General features: G+C 36.0%; 1 protein-coding gene across 1 annotated transcript; it reads right to left on the bottom strand.

Annotated features, from left to right (window-relative positions):
* Positions 1-1,405: 1,405 nt before the first annotated feature.
* Positions 1,406-9,288, bottom strand: Atg1 (serine/threonine-protein kinase unc-51-like protein Atg1). The gene is made up of 6 exons (XM_074183586.1): positions 9,268-9,288; positions 8,086-8,205; positions 7,914-7,987; positions 7,698-7,858; positions 7,395-7,546; positions 1,406-1,440 (listed from the first exon to the last, which is right to left on the bottom strand). The coding sequence occupies exons 3-6, from the start codon at positions 7,947-7,949 to the stop codon at positions 1,421-1,423; spliced, it is 369 nt and encodes a 122-aa protein (XP_074039687.1). The 5' UTR covers positions 7,950-7,987; positions 8,086-8,205; positions 9,268-9,288; the 3' UTR covers positions 1,406-1,420.
* Between the last annotated feature and the right edge of the window lie 9,774 nt (positions 9,289-19,062).

Raw genomic sequence — 19,062 nt, 5'->3', positions numbered from 1 at the left:
AAAAAAAATGTTGAAGAATTTTTTTTTCACAAGAGTATCCCAACACTTAACTATACAATCACGGATAACTGTATATAAGACAATTATACAACCACATTTTGAAAATATTGTCCCACTCATCTATACACAATTGATTTGAATAAAATGAGAACACTACAAAAACTACAGAATCGCGCAATGAGGATTATTTTGAGATGTTACAGGAGTACTCATATATTTTTAATCTTAAATACTGTAAAATGGTTATCTATAGAAAGTAGGCTTACATATTTAACGATGATTTATATTTACAAAATGTTACATAACCTTCTACCCTCATGTTTTGACAAATTTGTAATTTTTAATAATCAAATCCACCAGTATAATACTAGAATAAAAAATAATTTGTATGTAAATAATCAAACAAAAACATTCAACACTAAAACATTAATGTTCAAAGGATTTATTAAGTATAACAGTCTACCTGAAAATGTAAAGTCTTCTAACAGTCTCATCCTGTTCAAAAGAGATTTATTAGACCATTTAAGAATATGTGATATTTTTTATCTTTTATCCTTTTTTTTTGCATTTTCAAGTATCGTAGGTGAGACTACTTAATAACGAATATAAGTAGATCTTTTTTATATTATGGTATTTATATGTATACATATTAATGTTAACATTACTATCATTGTTGTATATATTAGGATATATCCTATTTGAATAAAGCATTTCTTTTCAATATAATTTATTCATTATGATTTCATCTCATTTCATGATATGATCATGGAAATGATTTACAAATAATGTATATTCTCGTATGATGTTAATGATGTTTGTTATTAGATATGTTATATTCACTGTTTTGACTTTGACTTTTTCAAAAACACTTTATTTTCAATTACACAGACTTTCCTTGAATGAACACAAAAATATCGTTACAAAAACTACAATGAAAAAAATGGAACAGAATCTAAGTTGATACTAAACGAATTCTAAATTAGTTCTGACAATGATTTGACCTCGCAGGGTCCATTTATAATGTGTAGACAGCGGTGTCAGCAGGAGACGATGGAAAATAACAAAAGTATCACGTTCTGCTGACTCTGCTGACTCAAAGTCTTGGAAGTCGTTATCTTGGTAATCTGATACCAGTGGTCTCGGTGGGTTGTCGTTGCTTGAAGAGGTGATTCCTATCGCAATTGACTTCTTGCGACTGCACTTGCAGAAAATATACAGGATCACTAGTGCGATGATGAGTGCAATTGTAAAATACGTGAACCAAGAAATATGTTTGTTCACGAACGGATCTTTAATGAGTTTGTCCAATTCATTTCAGTATTGGTTCAACTTGTGTTCGGTGATGTTGAGATCGTCGACATTTATTTTATTTAATTTCAGGGGTTTCAGCTCCGGGAGTTTTGATTTTTCCGGGTGATGGTCACAGCATTGATATAGTATCTGGAATGCATGTTTGTTGTAAGTTACGTTCTGGTATCTTTCAACGAAATATTTGGAATGAACTCTCGTGTTTCTAATGAAGGCGTTGCATTCAGGCTGAAGTTTCAGGAGAGTATTGGATTCGATGATTTTCGAAATTAATTCTCTGCCAATACAATTTATGGTGACTGGTAGAGGGTCGGATATTGATATCAGCCACAAATTTTGAGAAATCACTTGAACGATGTAGTCTTTTGCGTAGATCACTGTTGATTTACAATTTTCAGGCAATTTGTTTGAGGAGCTGGGCTTCACATATAGCATTGCTGTCTATCGAGTATGGAAGCACTTCTGCACAAATTTTCAAGTCGGTTTTGATCACTTTACAATTATCTAAATTTTGAAAAGAAGTGTACAACATTGAATCGTCGTCTCGCGCAATGAATTTTTGAAATGTGGATAATATATGGTGAAGTCCTGTTCGAGCATCAAAGAATGGTATTGGGTATAAATGAAAAAGTGTGTATGTTTCGGGCTCTACTAGGGGAATATTTAAAACAAATACTACTTTATTGTCTGTTTGATATGCGTGCAATTCAATAAGGTCTAGGTATTGGGGAATATTTCCAATACTGACGTATAATGGTAAATTATTTTTGTTCAATGTTTGTGATATTTCTTGAAGTGAATAAAGTAAATCTCTCGATGTTATGATTGAACCATGAATTATTTTCAATCGAGCGAAAATGATTGAATTGATGATATCACCAATAAAAGTTTCAAGGAATAGGTAGCTTTCCATGAGTGATTCGCACATCTCTATAGTTTTTATTTGAGCTTCGTAAAATGCCATATCGTCTGATATTTCCATTAATGATTTTTCGATTTTGAATTGTTGAATTGAAGTTTTTGATCACCGAGGTGGTTACAGATATTTGATTTTTTAATAGATTTTCGATTTGGTGTTCGTCTTGACTTATTTTACTGATACAAACCGTGAAATATTCTCCATCGGATGCGTCAAGGTTTCCGGTTATTGCTTTCCAAAAAGTTCCTACACCATTTATTGAACCACGTTTTGTTCTTTTTTCAAATTTTTCTGTGTCCGTGAAGATTTCTCTAAACTTTACTTGTAGTGAGTCTGATATTTGGCTTAAAAGACTGGTATGTGTTTTTATTTGAGCTTTGAAAGCTTGTATTCTAGGCCCATCTCTGTCGAGAAAATAAATACGGTTTTCTAGTATTTCATCATTATTGTATAGAGCGTCTTTGATGAATGATAAATCTTTGTAGACCAAAAAGGGTCCATTTTTCGTTTGTTATTTTGAGGATTCCTTCTTGATGGAAGGAAACGCCGATCGAGTTATTGTATTGGACACTGGCTGTTGATGACAGTAGGAATGTCTTGAAAAAGATTTTTCATTGAAGGGTTCAAGCGGTCGAAATTTACTTTAGTTTTATTTCGCGTTTTCCAATTTACTAACATCGCGGAGTTGGGATAAATTTCTAATATTTCAAATGGTCTGTTGAACTTATTTTCGAGTTTATTTGAAATTTGTGACTCTTTCACATAAACCTTTTCTCCTACTTTATATTTAGGGACGTTTTCGGAAACTGTCTTATCAAATCTGATTTTAGAAATATGTCATGCGGTTATTAAGATCTCTAACATATTTTGAAATTAGGTCTTTTTGATTATATAGTGTTTCTGGGGATCGACTAGCTGTATGTTCGAATAGTAATTCGAACGTTCATAGGGTGTTCATCGGGATTTTCGGCTTTATGGGCGCGAATCATTTGTGGGTGATTCACACTCGAATATGTCAGTTTAATGTCATACAGAAAGCATAAGTCTTCCATAAGTTGACTTGTGAATTCTCGACCGTAGTGGCAATGTATCCTAAGTGGTGTACCGTAGGGTTGAAAGTAAAGAAGAAGGGTATTCACGACTGGTTCGAGGATTTGTCTTCTATGACGTATGCTTGCGTGAATTTGGTCAGTTCGTCTCTTATTGTCGAAGCGTAGTATTTTGTGGGAATTTCTAAAATGTCTACATTGATACGTTCGAAAGGGGTTTTTGGTGTATCGGTTATGATGAGAGGTGTGTTGAGGTTTTTTCGGCAAATTTTGACTTTTTGACATATTTCGCATTTTTTCACGAAATTTTCGATGTCTTCAATGAGATTTTGCCAGTTGTATTTCTGTTTTACTCTTCTGATGGTTTCATTATTGTCACGGTGTAAATTCGTTTTTCCTGAAAACTTTTAATTTGATTTCTTTATCGGCAAAAATAAATGGAAATATTTCTAATATGGGTAGTTCTAGGTTGTTTTCAATTGAAACAGTTTTCCTCAGATCGAATTCATTTTGGGATTTATAAATAATATAGAGCATGTGTTCTATGGCATATTCAGGGTCGAAAGGAAGGGGTATGATGTAGTATTTACGATCCTTTACTGATTTGCTGGAAAGTATGTTGATTCTATCATTGTTAAACTCTGGGTGTTCTTCGAAGAGGTCTTCGATGATTTCATAGTGTAATGGTTCTAGTTTGTTTTGCCAAAGAAACTAACAATGTTTTTTTGGTGTTTATCAAAGAGTTGAGAATTATCGAACTCTATTTTAGAATAATCGATTAGAGATTTTGATCTATATTAATTGACAAATGTATTGAATTCTTTTTGAATGATTTCTACTTTGATTCGGGAGAGTGCATCTGCATTCTTGTTTATTTTGCCGGGTTTGTATTCTATCTGGTAATCATACTCTTCGAGTTTGAGTCGCCAGCGTGCCAGCCTACTACCAGGGTCTTTTATTGAAAAAAGCCAGGTGACGGGTCTATGATCATTAATTAATCGAAATTTTCGTCCGAAAAGATATGGGCTAAAATGCTTTACTGCCCAAACGATGGCGAGAAGTTCTCTTTCTATCGTAGAGTACTTCGATTCTGCGCTACAAAGTGTTCTAGACGCATATGCTATTGGGAGATCTTTGCCAATGAGACCTTGCGATAAAATAGCACCAATTGCAAATGCACTGGCATCAGTGGTGAGCAAAAATGATTCCTCAAAAATAGGGTCAATGAGAATAGGGCTCGTTATGAGTGCATGTTCAAGTTGTTCGAATGCTTGTCTGCATCAAAGTTGAAGGGGGTATCTTTTTGTAATAATTTGGTCAATGGTTTCGAAATCTTCGCGAAATTGCAAATGAATCGTCGATAGTATCTAGCTAAACGTAGAAATTATTTTATTTCTTTTTGGGTTTTTGGTTCGGGAAAATTTTAGATACATTCAATTTTCGTTGGATTGGGTTTGACTTCGTTTTGGGTAATGACATGTCCAAGATAGGCGACTTCTTTTCTCAAGTATTCGCACTTATCCGGTTGGATTTTCAGGTTCGCTTTTCGAAGTCCTTCAAATACTTCGGTCAACCTTGCTATGTGCTCATTGATGGTAGGAGAATATAGGATAATGTCATCCATGTATACGAGACATCTTTCGTTTTGTGTACCTAGAAGAACATTATCCATAACTCTCTGGAATGTGCTTGGAGCGTTCTTCAAGCCAAATGGCATACGAACAAATTCGTAGTGACCATTGTCTACGGAGAAAGCCGTTTTGGGAATATCTTTGGGTTCGATTTCAATTTGATGAAATCCGGAGGCGAGATCATAAATCAGTTATTGATTGATGTTCCTCCCCGTTCAAATGTTCGGTCCTTAATTGCGGTTTCATTTCTTGGATACGGTCAATATGGGATTTTTTTTTTTAAACGATTCATTAATATTCAAAATTATAACTAACGTATTCTAAAAACACTTTATTGTGAGATTTTCACTAAATTGTTTTACAAAAACGCAACACGTGTTTCGCCATACAATGGCTTCATCTGACGCCAGATGAAGCCATTGTATGGCGAAACACGTGTTGCGTTTTTGTAAAACAATTTAGTGAAAATTTCACAATAAAGTGTTTTTGGAATACGTTATATTCAAAATTGTTTCGCGTGTTGGAAGGCGTTCGAGTTCTATTTTAGAAAAGTCAATTTGTTTTGGGATCGCGTTTGTATTTACGATAGTAGTGTAGAACATACCGTTTTCATTAATTTTGACTATGGCATTCGGAATTCTTTCTTTTTCTCTTTCGTCAGCTAGCAGTATAGCTTCAGTGTTCTTGAGATTGCAATGTAATTTAAATATTTTCTCCATTCTGGGTTCTATTTGAATTTGGTTCGGTTTTTCAGTGAGTATATGGTCATTTATGTCTGAAACTTCGAACAAAGGGACCGTTTCGAAATTTGTTATGAGTTGTTTATTTTTCAGGTCAATTATACAATTGTAAAGTTCGAGAAAGTCAGATCCGAGTAAACCGTCAAAGTCGATGTCTAAGTCGTAGATAAAGACTTTGTGTGGATCGTTTTGTGTGAAATTTATTAGAGTGGATTCATTCACGACAATTTTCTGGTCAGTGATACCTTGTATAGTGACGTTTTCAGGGAATCTAAGGGGGTATTTTTCGCATGTTTTGGGTTTGAAAATGGATATTCCTGCACCCGTATCGATGAGGATTTTGAAAGTATTGAAAAAGTCTTGGACTTCTGATATAGGGTCGATCGATTGATTGTTGATTGTTTGGGGTTGAATAGGTGGGTGGTTCGTATTCGGGAGTGAGAGAAATTTCTGATGTATTGACGAATCTTCGTGTGTTTCAATTTGGTTGTGTTGGTAATCTTGATCACTAGGGGTATAGTAATCATAGTCATTAATAATCGGTGGGGTAGTAATCGTTGTATTGATAGTTATAGCTATCAGCTATATGATAGTCTTGATTATCACCTGTATGATAATCTTGAGATTCATATGTTATGAAATGAGCTCTTTGGTTCTGGTTGAAATTGACAGGGTAATTCGAATTTCTTTGAATTACGGGTGGTCTGAATTGGTTTTGAGATTGAAGGTCGAATTTGATTTTGATTAGTCTGGGAGGTGTTTGGCTGAGAATTCGTTTGAAAGTTTTGTCTTGAAAAATTCTGATCGGGTTGAAAGTTTGCTTGGCTCGAAAAATTTTGATTGAGTTGAGGGTTTGGTCTTGCGAACTTTTGGTTGGAGTATTGATAATTATTTTGGGGTCACACTACAAGTGTGACAGGTTCTTTGGTATGTTGCTCGGGCGTTTCGTCTGATTGTTTGTTGAGGGCGTGTTTGGTTTGATCTTTCATTTTTTTGATGTTCAAATTAGGATAGTTACATTTCTCTCCTAATTCTAACGTGAGCTTCAAGTAGATCTGCCGGATTGGAGGCACGGATTACTCGACCTATTCGCGGTTCTGGTCCGGTTAAAAGCGTATTTAATGCCATTGTTTCGATCAGTGCGGATTGCGCGTGTTTCTGTTCCGCAGAAAGAACGGATTTTTATACACATGCGTGCATTGTGGACTTGAAGGCGATTGAAAAATATCAAAGGTGTTTCGTTTGGAAGTTGTTTGATACGCTGGAGATCGTGAAAAGTGAACCAAAATATAAATTTAATAGATGTTTGATTTCGGGCTGAATTCCAGGATTTCTTGAACTTACTGTTTACGTTTTGCTCTCAAGTGTTTTAGATGCAATTATTTATGCTGGCAAATTTATTTACTTTTTTATTTTCAAGGAGACATTTTCCTCTTGTTTTTCTTTCATTCGAAATCTTCAATTGCTACAACTTTCACTTTCGACTTTTGTACACTTTTTTTCTGTATTTGGACAATTTGATATGTTTTTATGCTCAAATAGTGTTATTTCTTTATCGAGTTTCATAATCGACCGGTTACTTAAATCGTCATATGATGGAAGAACAGACCTGAACAAAAACGCAACTCAAAAACATTAATTTATTTGCATTGGAGAGGTGACCTCTAATGAAAACGTGAAATTAAAAATTTCTGTTCATACCACATTCCTCACAGCATTTGATGTATCAAGGAAAGATTTTATTTACCTGGTAAAGGACTTGGAGATCGACGAGGCGGTGAGGCTTTCTTAAGAAATTTATGATTGAAAAACGTTTCGAAATTCATTCTTTCTCTAGCATTTCTCTTAAGTAACCCCACCAACAAATCGCACAGCTCCGGACTTGTTTCAACAGGAATTCTGAAAATGAATTGTTTTTAAAACAACTATGTATGTAATACAAAAATTAACTTAGATAAATTACAAATTCGTGTCATTTCACTTGATGACATATCTAGTTCAATGATAGAGTTTTAGTGAGAAAAAACTAACTTAAACTGGGAATACTCACTTTGGAGACAAATTACAATTCTTTTCATACAACTGCTTCAAGGCTTGTGGAGTTGAAGCTTGAAAGGGTGCTTTTCCAACCAAACATTGAAAAATTATAGTTCCCAAACTCCAAAGGTCAGCTTTTGCATCATACTGTAGGGACATTATAACTTCTGGTGCCTGAAAAGTTATGATATTGTAACAAGAACGTTATGTCACTGAGGAATCGTATTACCATATACATCGGACTTCCACAAAGTGTAGCTGCCATAACACCATCTTGCAAAAATCTCGCGAAACCAAAATCGGCTGAAATATCAAAAAACCATTGATGTAAAAATTTTACCAAAAAAGTAGGAATTTCTATATGGTGAAATAATACAAGCAGGTAGAAATTGTGAACATACCTATTTTCAATTGTATCTCGTGTGGTTTAGGATCTTTATGGTCATGTGCCAGTAGAATATTTTGCGGTTTCAGATCTCTATGAACAACTCCTTTGGCATAAAGAGCTTTTATTGCCCCAGCTAGATAATAAATCAGAAAAATATAAATTATTCATTTCATTATTTAGAAAACTGTTTTTATGCATTGCAATTGGACAAAACGAATAATTTTCAAATGCATTCGCAAGTTTTTATTTTCTTCAGTCTAGGATCCTAAATTTACAATAGAGGAAGTTTATGAATTATGGTATTTGTAGTTTATCTAATAGTACTCAAAGCAATTTCATATGTTCATATAGTTAATGCCTGTTTTGAAAATACTGATAATTTGCACATATAGTTTAATCTCAAATATAGTAATTAATCAACAACAAAATGGAAACAATCATTAGTAACACAATGTTGAAGTTTCCTCAAAAATATCAATGAAAAATAATACATTTTCAATTCATTTGAGATAGTCCTAAATCTTTCGAAGTATATCGCACATTTTCATTTTTTGAAACTATACTCAAAAGATTCAGGGACTCTGTGTGACATCACAATTCATTTGCCATATGTAAAATTAAAGAAAATGTGCAATCTAACAACAATGTAGATGTCTCCACATTCATTTCTTTTTTAGCTGCATTGAGACAATTAATTATGGCTAAAAAATGTGTAGAATATGACATTTGTCAAATGCAACCAATTGCGTAGACACAAGGGTGTTTTATTGACTATTTTTACCGCCATTAATACTGTATAGCTGTGAACTATAATTTCATTCACGAGTTTTTTTGGAGACTATCTCAGTTTGTTTTTGATGTTATTCACTAATAGATCGCATTCGTCTGCTGTTGACATGCGATATGCACAATCACAAGCATTTAAGAAAGTGTTCGAAAATATTTGATCACCTTCGAATTCAGGCACTATTGAAAATATTTCCGATAACTTATATGGTTCGATTGCTTCTGGTTCTGGTTGGTTTTGAGGCATTTTGATTTATCTTAACAAATTTTTGGTATCAAAATTTGAATGATCACAGTACTTATTTACTATTTAAAATAATCAATCAGTATGATTATTGATTTTGCAAAGAATTAAAATAATGGTGAATTAGATTGCAAAATAAATCAAGACAATTCAATATCGACATACAGTATTACAATCTTCATTCCGATTCGTCGTGTTCTCGAAGTCGTCCAGCCAGGGGCTTCACCAGGTATTCCGCTGCTTCCTCGAATGATGACTCCTCAGGGGTTGTTGGTTCTTTCTCTGTTGAGGGATTAGAATCCGCCGCTACTAGTTAGGGTTTCCTTGTTCTAGCAACGTTATATCCACTGTTTTGACTTTTTTTAAAACACTTTATTTTCAATTACAGACTTTCTTTGAATAACAACAAAATATCGTTACAAAAACAGCAATGAAAAAAATTGAACAGAATCTAAGTTGATACTAAACGAATCCTGAATTAGTTCTGACAATGATTTGACCTCGCAGGGTCCATTTATAATGTGTAGACAGCGGTGTCAGCAGGAGACGATGGAAAATAATAAAAGTATCACGTTCTGCTGACTCTGCTGACTCAAAGTCTTGGAAGTCGTTATCTAGGTAATCTGATACCGGTGAGATCGTCCTGCTAACAATATAACAGATATCATATATTCATGTTTTTATGAGAGAAATATTTGTTAAAATATTGAACATGATAAATATGTCTCATATTGAATAATTTTCTTCAAGCTGCTGAAAACAAATATTCTTTCATTCAATGAAAATATTCACTCCTCCTGATGAAAACTGATATTTTCTTTCACTGATTTTCGTTCAGTATTTTCCATATGATGTTCATCAACGTATTATTACGAACAGAAAATATACAGATATTTGAAGATGAATGTTATTGGTAATCCAAAATATCGTTATTTTGAGTGTATTCTGGAAAAATCATTTCAGGAATACAAGGAAGACCAATTATTTTGATTCTTCATTAAAAAAAAAGTATAGCCATACTGGAAACTCAATTTTTACACTCCTCAGTAAGTAACACACTTCAAAGGTTTCGTGACTTGGCATTAGGGTCTCAATCTGCCTACTTCCCAGTTAGTAACACACTTCAAGTATTTCGTGAATTTACCCCTGGGTCTCAATCTGCCCACTGCACAGGTGTGGTCACTGGTCTCTGCAATGTTCTCAATCTAACTACTCCCAAGGGAAAACTGATGGTCCACAGGCTATGGTGGGAAGCAATTGTCGATTTTGTAAACAGTTCACTGAAAATCTTATTATGAGGTGTTACTTGAATGCGGGTCGGTCTACATTGAAACCACGAAAATAAGTATAGGTTCTCGTCTCTCGGGACACAAGAGAAATTATTGCCTCGAACAAACCGACAAATCAGCTGTAGCTTAACATGCTTTCAAGAGAGAAGGCACTCACATTATCTAATTCGAAGATGAAGTATTACTTGATAAAAGTCAAAATCACTATCCAATAGAGAGGCAATGGAAATTCTAAAACACAGGAATAATTGAAAAAGACGAAAGGCAATGAACATAATAAAATCTGGCTACCTGTCCTTAATCATACATAAACAAGTTCAGGTTATCCAATTGAGAGAAATCAAGTCACGCCTACTAATAATAATATACAGCTGCCGAACTGAGTCATCACCGGTAAGAAGCCTCTTCCTCAAGATGTGTAATAGATGTGTAGAAATCTCTTATCAGTCTATTAAATTACTCGAGCCGTAAACGTGTAATGGCGAACAAAAGTATCTATTCCTTCATTCCAAAACTTTCTTTGTCATACACCGACCCAAACTTGCTCCCGCCGGCCATGACTGCTCCCACCGGCTGGTGAAAAATACCAGCAGTGTAGTTTCTGCATTGGGAACAACGAAAACAACAGCTCGAATACTGCGGCCGTTACCTTAACATCTTTGATAATATATACCTCGGTAATAGACGAAACGTCTGGCATGAAAACCTGCAGACCCCGGCCGAAAAACTCAAAAATTAGCTTCCATACAAAAGACAAATAGATTGATACATTGATACATGGCTGTTCTGTTCGAATTTCCACAATGACTGTGTGAGAAGCTAACTTATTACTGAAAGATAACGTAAAAGATTACATATTAATCGCCTATTGGGAACAATTATAAAACTGATTCACAGTCAACTTTATTATAGGTACATCATGGCATGTGTAGTGGGTGGTTTTTCAATGTATATTTGAATTTTTTTATAATAAATACCTCATCAGGAAGATGGTTGGATATTATAATGAAATTGCAGATAAAAAACTTATAGTTTTGTGTTGGGGCATAGTCGAGGCGGATCTGTTTCAGATATATTCAGAATGAATTCCAGATGCTGGAGTGAATTTATATAACAGAGTTCGAGGGTTGGAGTTGTTGAGAAGCTTATGTGTGAATGAACTCGAATAGAAATGCTTTCTATTTTCTATGATCAATCAGTTTCATTTTTGAGTTTGTAGAAAATTGAATCATATCAACGTATTCTAAATACCAGTGTACAGCAAGTGTATCACACTTTTTTATGTTTACTTCAAGTAAACAAAAACCACGAAGGAAATCGTAATAGTTGAAATGACTCAAACTAGTACTCATAGAGCGTTATTATCATTTCGAAGCCAAGAACATGCTGATTGCTATAGATCAGTTTTAGAAATCAGAATGATTTGCTGATAAAGTGACTTACGAGTTGAGAAAAGCGTAAGTTAGCCTGGTATGTTACATTATGAATACGAAGTTTCATAGTGTCTTCATCTCTTTTATAAGTACGTTACTTTCGATTCATCAGAATATAAAATCAAATTGTGCTCATTGGATAATTCTTCATTTCTTTCGATTCATTGTTAATCATATCTCCAGTACGAAAACTATGTACCAACAGAGCTTTCCCATAGCACAAAGAAGTATAAATCGTATATTTTTATGAAATATAGCATGATCGTGCTAGTGTCATACACAACCCTGTTATATACGATACCAGAATGAATGAAAGCAAAGAACTTCTCAATCAGAGGATTAGGGAGGAACTGCCTACCAATCCCAGCGGGTCTGGAACCTTCTGGTCGTTAGCTGTCAATCAAAACATTACAAAATTAACAAGTCCACCACTAACCCAAGCGGACGGTTCAATTGCAACAACAGCCATAGAAAAAGTAAATGTACTACCTGAATAATTTGCGCTCCATGTCACAGTCGATTTTCTGGAAAAAGCGCCACCCACTAATGCCTTACTGAAATCTACAATGCCAGAAACAACTTTACGACAATGTCTAGTCAGGCGAATTGTTGAAAGATTACTCGCGTTCCAAATAACTATATACCAGTCGCTTTGCTATCATGTCACCCATATTTGGAATGATGCAATCAAGAAACATGAAGAGTCAAGAGCTGTTGCGATTGATATTCCTAGGACCTTTGACGATGAGTGGAATGCGGGTTCTCTGGAAAGTGGCAGTCAATGTTTCTTTTTTCATCAACTCTGGTATTTCCCAGGAAGCTATGTTATCTCCAACCGTCTTTTTATTGTACATCAACGACTTAGTGGAAGAAAACAATATATAGCTTTACTGACGACAGCACACTTGTCTCGTCATTCCATTAGGATTCCAGGAAATCGGGTGCAGATTCACATCTTCACCGGCAGGAGCAGGTTGCATATCTCAATGAGGATCTGAATTGGGGTGAAAGTAACCAAGTTCAATTCAATGCCACAATTCAAAAAAAGTCTCCAAACCGGATATAATAATTCCACTTTCGGCTTCGTTTGCTGGGGGTTTAAATGGATTCCACACATCGTCGTGACACAATCATGTCGCTGAAATTGTAAAGGCTGCTTCTCAAAAGAATGGAACACTGTTCCGAACCAGAAAACTCTACATATCCCAACAACTTTTGATGCTTTATATAGCTCAGATTGTTTGTTCACATGTAAGTAGCTCCCCCCTATGCATACCTTGAAGATGTTGGATTCCGTCCAGAAAAAACATACGTCTAATTAAAGACATGAACATCACATGCAACCTTGATAGTTTGGAACATCGAAAAAAAAATTGTAGATTTGTCACTCTTTTATAGGTACTTTCACGGAAGGTGTTCAAGTGACTTAGCACATCTGATTCCACCAAGAGCGGTACATATCAGAAATACGCGACGCACTGTGGCTTCTCATCGTTGTGAGATTCAACTCAGTACACCTCGAACTCCACTGTTTGAGAACTCTTCCATCTGGAAAACTGCATTTATGTGGAATAAACTTCCTGAGAAGGTTCTTTCAAATGAATTGAATCTCAAGCGAATCAAATCCAACGTGAATCGCTACTCTCGCACAAGCACCGCTCTTGGAGCGTCATTAGGATTTTCCAGTATTGCTTGTGTATTGTCCTTAAAAAAACCTGATATGTTCAAAGCTCGTCTTATAAATTGATTGTATTCAATTGTATTACCATATTTTCGTATGTTATATGTTTTGATCCTATTCATTTGATTCAGTCTTAGTGACCTAAGAATGACTCAATAACAGGGTCGTAACCTCGACATTGGCTGAATTTCAATTTCTGTATATTTTTTTCCTTTCCAGACCCGTACCAACAGAACTGAAAAAACAAATTAATTGCTGAAGTTGCAAACATGCTTTAATGAAATCAAGAATATAAAAACCAAATGAACTCTGCGTGAAATATTTCATGATTTCCAACGACCTCCACCTATGGAATGGGTCAAGGAACTACTTTTTTGTTTTCCACCACAACCAATTTAACAATCGATGGCTAATGGCTTTATTTCAAACAAATTAATGGAAATTAATTGCAATTCGAAGCGATGGCAAAAATATATTACCGGTTTTATCTGGACAAATATAATATTGATATTGCGAATTGTCCCAATGAATTATGCATGACCACGTTGCGTAACAACTTACTGTTAACAAGATTCGAGCAAGGCAGGGTCGAACACTCCCAAATTGACTCTTTACAGAGTCGTTATATGAAAATTATCACAAAAAGAAGTAACACGGATTAATAAAATTACTAACGGTTCATAAAAGTATTATCTAAACCCCAAAATCTTATTGTATAACTATTTTGGATTCGTTTTTAGTGGAACAATTGATTTTTTGATTTATAGTGTTTTCGATAGATAGTTTTTTTATCAAATTTATGATCACACGGTCTCACAGAATTCTCGTTTTGGTATTCCAATCTCCATCAAATACTCAAAATGAAGAAAAAAATAATTCAAAGTTGACACTGAATCAAGATGGTGAAATTTCGTCCTTTGAACATAGTTAGTTTTCGAAAAATGTTCTAATAAACACTTCATTGGTTATAAATCTGAAGTCAATACTCAGCGCTCTGGTTAACTTTCGAAAATGCGGCTACTGATGTCGAAGTCTACTATTTTAGAATATGACGTCTGGTAATGAAACTCTGATGATGGCGTCGTCTCATTTTAACATGCTGCGCACGTTTATTTACTCATTTGCAGTTTAGACAAAATGAATCATGTTTTGATGATATCTTCGCTTCACTAGATATTTTCATTATTATTCGTTAGAAAGTATAAGGTCGACGACATATCCCCTCACGAAGACACCATCTATGGGATCGACAGAGAACTCAATTCTCGAATATCAAAAATCAACGAGGATCCCCTAGGCAGTTAGTTGCGAAGTCAAGGTTTGACATCAACCACCGACGGGATTAGTCTTCTGTTCTCCACTGCAACTTTCACTGCAAAGCATGAGTCAAAACAAGAGTCCAAATACGCATTTATGATTCAACATCAGACAGCGCTGGTGCTGAACCACTGCAAAATAAAATCCTCCCCACACTGTGTCTATTTGCAGAAACTAAAGTCTCATCCGTCCCCCACTACTTACTTCCGAGTGGTCCTCAACCTTCTGCTAGACCCTTCAGCAAGACAATCTGACTTCACGAGAAATTCGGACATGGTAAGAACATGCCGTTATCGTTTGAACAGATCAGAAATGAATTATGTTGATTACAATCTTTTCAAATATCTGCCTGATAACTTTAAAGAAGCTCAGTATCACCAAATTCAAAAGAACCATCAAGGAAATGTTACTCAACCAATGTTTTTACTCAGTTTTGGAATACTGCGATCATTTTAGGACAGTTCACGTCAGCTATATCTACTCGAGATGAAACACCCGTACTCACCTGTATCGATTTTACTGTAGTAGTTTGTGAATACACCTATTATCATAGGTGAATATTTATTTGTTTATATTTGTACGTAGGCAACCCCTATGTATGTTTATGCCTATATTCTATCTAGGGCTTTTATTCTCGTGTCTAATGATCAGTGAAACCTGTCTCTACTGAGTGTAGTGTGCGCAAGGATGTTCCCTGTACATAACTGGAACCATGTGTTGTATGTCGCGGAGTAGTGAGTGTGTTTTAGAACATGAATGTGTGTGTTGGAGCCAGAGGTGGTCGCTGGTTCTGCTTTGTCGTCCTCAGGTGCTTGCCCATCTTGCGGAATCAGTGCGTTGAGAAGATACACGCGAAGATGCTTTCGAAGTGGTTTCTCATGAGTGCATCCACGTAGTGGGTGCTGAGATTCAAGTCATAGTAGATGAATCGGTTTGGTATATATCTGGGATATATCTGACTCCCGGAAGCAGGTGTTCATAAACGTTTGGATTTGGCGTCTGTATGTTTCTGTGCACTGGCACCCGGCACTGAAGTCATACGGGATAATGGGAAGTAGAATAGTTTCGATAAGGAGCCGTTTCACCTGGAGATCCATGTTATGCCTGCGTTCTATGATGAGGTAGAGATTGTGTTGAGCGGTTTCGCCAGCCCTAACCTCTGTTGGATATAGGACCTGAATGTTATCTTCCTGTCGATTCCTGACTACCAGGTATTTTCTACCAGGTACTGTATATTATAGTTATGGGTCGTGGGAGGGACTGGTCAGTCAGGCGAATTCATTCAAATTGCAGATTTTTGTAAAGTACCATCTTCGAAAATCGTGATTCATTTTGTGGTTCACAGTCCAATTTCGCATGCAGTACGAGGTTGAATTAATAAACAATAATCTGATTTACATCTGCCACACGTAATGTTTTCGTGAATATTCAAATTAGTCATCATTGGGTTCTGATACATAATTACATATACTGTCTTTTTACAGTTGAGAAGACTCACCATCACTAACTGCATCAATTTTTCTCAAGAAATAATATCATGAGTAGACGAGAGTAGTGGAATTTATTAATAGTAATAGTAATCGTCTTTATTATTTTCAAAAAATATATTAAAAAACAAGATTGACGAAATATATCAGCAGCAACTTTTTGAAAATAAAGGGCGAAGTTCAGTTCAGTTCCTGAATAAATTCAAATGAGGGATACAAAATGAGGGGTACTAATCATTTACTTTTCATTCATTCACAGTTGAACCCGAAAGGCTAAAATAACTTATGACCAGTATCGGCTGCTACTGACAATCCTACAACAACTATGGTATTTGGAAAGTAAATGGGTGTCTCATCGATGCCCAACAACAGTTTTGAACGTCTCCTGTTGTCGTAGAGGATGCACTTTTCAACACACGTGACGATGTTATTCAAAAAAAGGTAGTTTTGGTTGCGCAAAAACACAAAAGAACAAACCTCAAGACGTAACGATTTATGACGATCGTTCGAATTATGAGGCACCCACTTTTTGAGCTTTTTGACCTACGTTTTACACCATCAAAAATCGCATATGGGAGCTGACCCTCAGTTCTTCCAGCATCCCACGCATGAGTCAGTATCTCTCAGGGTCAGCAAATACTCATCCTGGATTACTATAGGTCGACAGCTTCGGGTGTCAACTTCGTGGCTAAAATACCTGTAATCAAATTTCGCAAACCATCATCGAACAGTGCGTTCATCAATGTTATCATTGCCAATTGTCTAGTTAATTCTTCGGTCTGTTTTGGCTACGCTTTGGTTCAACTCGAACTCATAGAGGAAAATTGGTTGAAAATCGCTCAACGGTATCCTATAGTAATAAGCTGAGGAAAGTTAATGACCATGTTACGATTGCGCACGGCTGGTGTAAATTTCGAAGTGGGAATGGGTCAATTGAGACTGAGCCTATGGCAAGAAGCACTTACTGCGCAACCTCTGCTGTATGCAGCCAGTGATGAAACTGAACCCAGGTTTGTGTCAGATTCTATAAATGCAATGCGCATATACACAGACGACTCAAAAATCAAAGAAGGCTCAGGATGTGGAGATTACTCCAGATCACTATGCCTAAAGATTAAGTGGATAATGGGTTCAAACACAACTTGCTGGTATCCCAATTGACACAGAAGAAATAACCAGGAAACGAATTTCTGGCAAAAATATTACAATCTGCACTGATAGTAGGCAAGCCCTGTTTCCCATGAACAGACAACGTATTACCTCGGGGCTAGTACTAGAGTGCCACCAAGATTCAGCCAAAGCCTCGGTAAATAATAACATTATCCTGCAGTGGGTTGAAGGGTACGACAGAAGTGAAGATAATCGCATTGCCGACTCATCAGCCAAGGAAGCAGCTGGACTAAAAATTTTAGGACCCAGTGGCACCTACAGCCTGATGGCTTCGACAATTGCGGAATCAGCCAAACGTCACACCCACTCTCAATCCCTGAAGAGATGGGATGGAATCAAAGGATGCAGTCTTGCCAGGATCACTCTGGGAGGCCCTGGGAAGCTGGTGCTGAAGAAATATCTGGCGATGACCAGGAAAAACATATGCTCAACAGTAGGATTCCTGACTGGCCACTGTCAACTAAACAAAAAAACACCTCCATATTATGGGGCTGGTAGACACACTGTCAGGCATGTCTTAAGCGTGTATACGTAGTTATCGTCAATGAGAGAGGCTGTGTTCGGCGAGTCTTGGCCTACACCTGCCAATATAAAGGAGATGTTTCCCACTGTCCTGTTCACTTTCCTGGAAAGGACAGGATGGACGATGACCTAGGAGGACAACTCCTCGGGAGGATGTACAATGGGTCACATGTGGCCTAAGTGATGTAAGCCTACACACACGATCCCTACTCTACAATTACAGAGATACAGAAGCTGAAATGAGGCAAAAAATCAAAATTGGGAAAAAATGAACAGTGTCAATGTTTAGAGTACAAAGTTCTCTATCGATTAGTATTCACCACGACAGAGTGGAATAAATATTCAGTGAGATATGTAGTTACAAATACACATGACAATAAAAAGGACGAAACTTTTGAAACGACCAAATATTATATTTAAAATGAACTGACCTATTACTCAGTGAAAATCAGTAATACTATTATTCATGATGATGATTACACATTCTCACAATAACTATAGACCTTATCAACAACACTCGTTTCACTACATAGTAGTTTCCTCAGTTGGACTGGTACTATGGACTAATTTATAATGCAATTTATAAAAATTATCGACCTCAATTGATAGGTCATGAATACTCTGACCCGTTACTCGATGAAAATTATTGAAACTATCCATGATCATCATAGAACTCTCACATTGAGTTTTATTTTGTTTCAGATATGTTGATGACGTACTAGTTGGTTTTGATGGTTCAAACAGACAAATTATTCAATTTTTAAACTTCCTCAATAGTCTGCATAACAAAATTAAGTTCCGGGTTTCAATTCAATATCTTCTGGAAAAACACGTTCATAGACTGCACAATCCACTTTGATTCTTTCAGTCCACTCTCACATAAGTTATCCGCGTTTAGGTCGAACTGAAATATATGAGCAAATTGCAGGTACGAATTTCTCTAATAGAAAATGAAAATGAAAATATCAGGTATATATACAATAGAGTGGCGAATGCTCTGCAGTATATGCAGGCCAAACCGGTAGAAATTTTGACATAAGGCTACGTTAACACGTCTATTT

This window comes from Leptinotarsa decemlineata, unplaced genomic scaffold (genome assembly GCF_025532065.1).
Source record: "Leptinotarsa decemlineata unplaced genomic scaffold, Ldec_3_MD MMD2_P_RNA_scaffold_2, whole genome shotgun sequence".
NCBI lineage: Eukaryota > Metazoa > Arthropoda > Insecta > Coleoptera > Chrysomelidae > Leptinotarsa > Leptinotarsa decemlineata.
The sequence above is the reverse complement of the archived record's forward strand: the minus strand, read 5'-3'. Positions and strand labels throughout refer to the sequence as shown.

Excerpts from the sequence above, each read along its gene's own strand:
- Atg1 (XM_074183586.1), bottom strand. The coding sequence starts at position 7,949 with ATGGCAGCTACACTTTGTGGAAGTCCGATGTATATG. Across the intron at positions 7,859-7,913 it reads GTGGAAGTCCGATGTATATG|GCACCAGAAGTTATAATGTC; the intron begins GTAATACGATTC and ends ATAACTTTTCAG. Across the intron at positions 1,441-7,394 it reads ATCTCCAAGTCCTTTACCAG|ATACTATATCAATGCTGTGA; the intron begins GTAAATAAAATC and ends CATGCATTCCAG.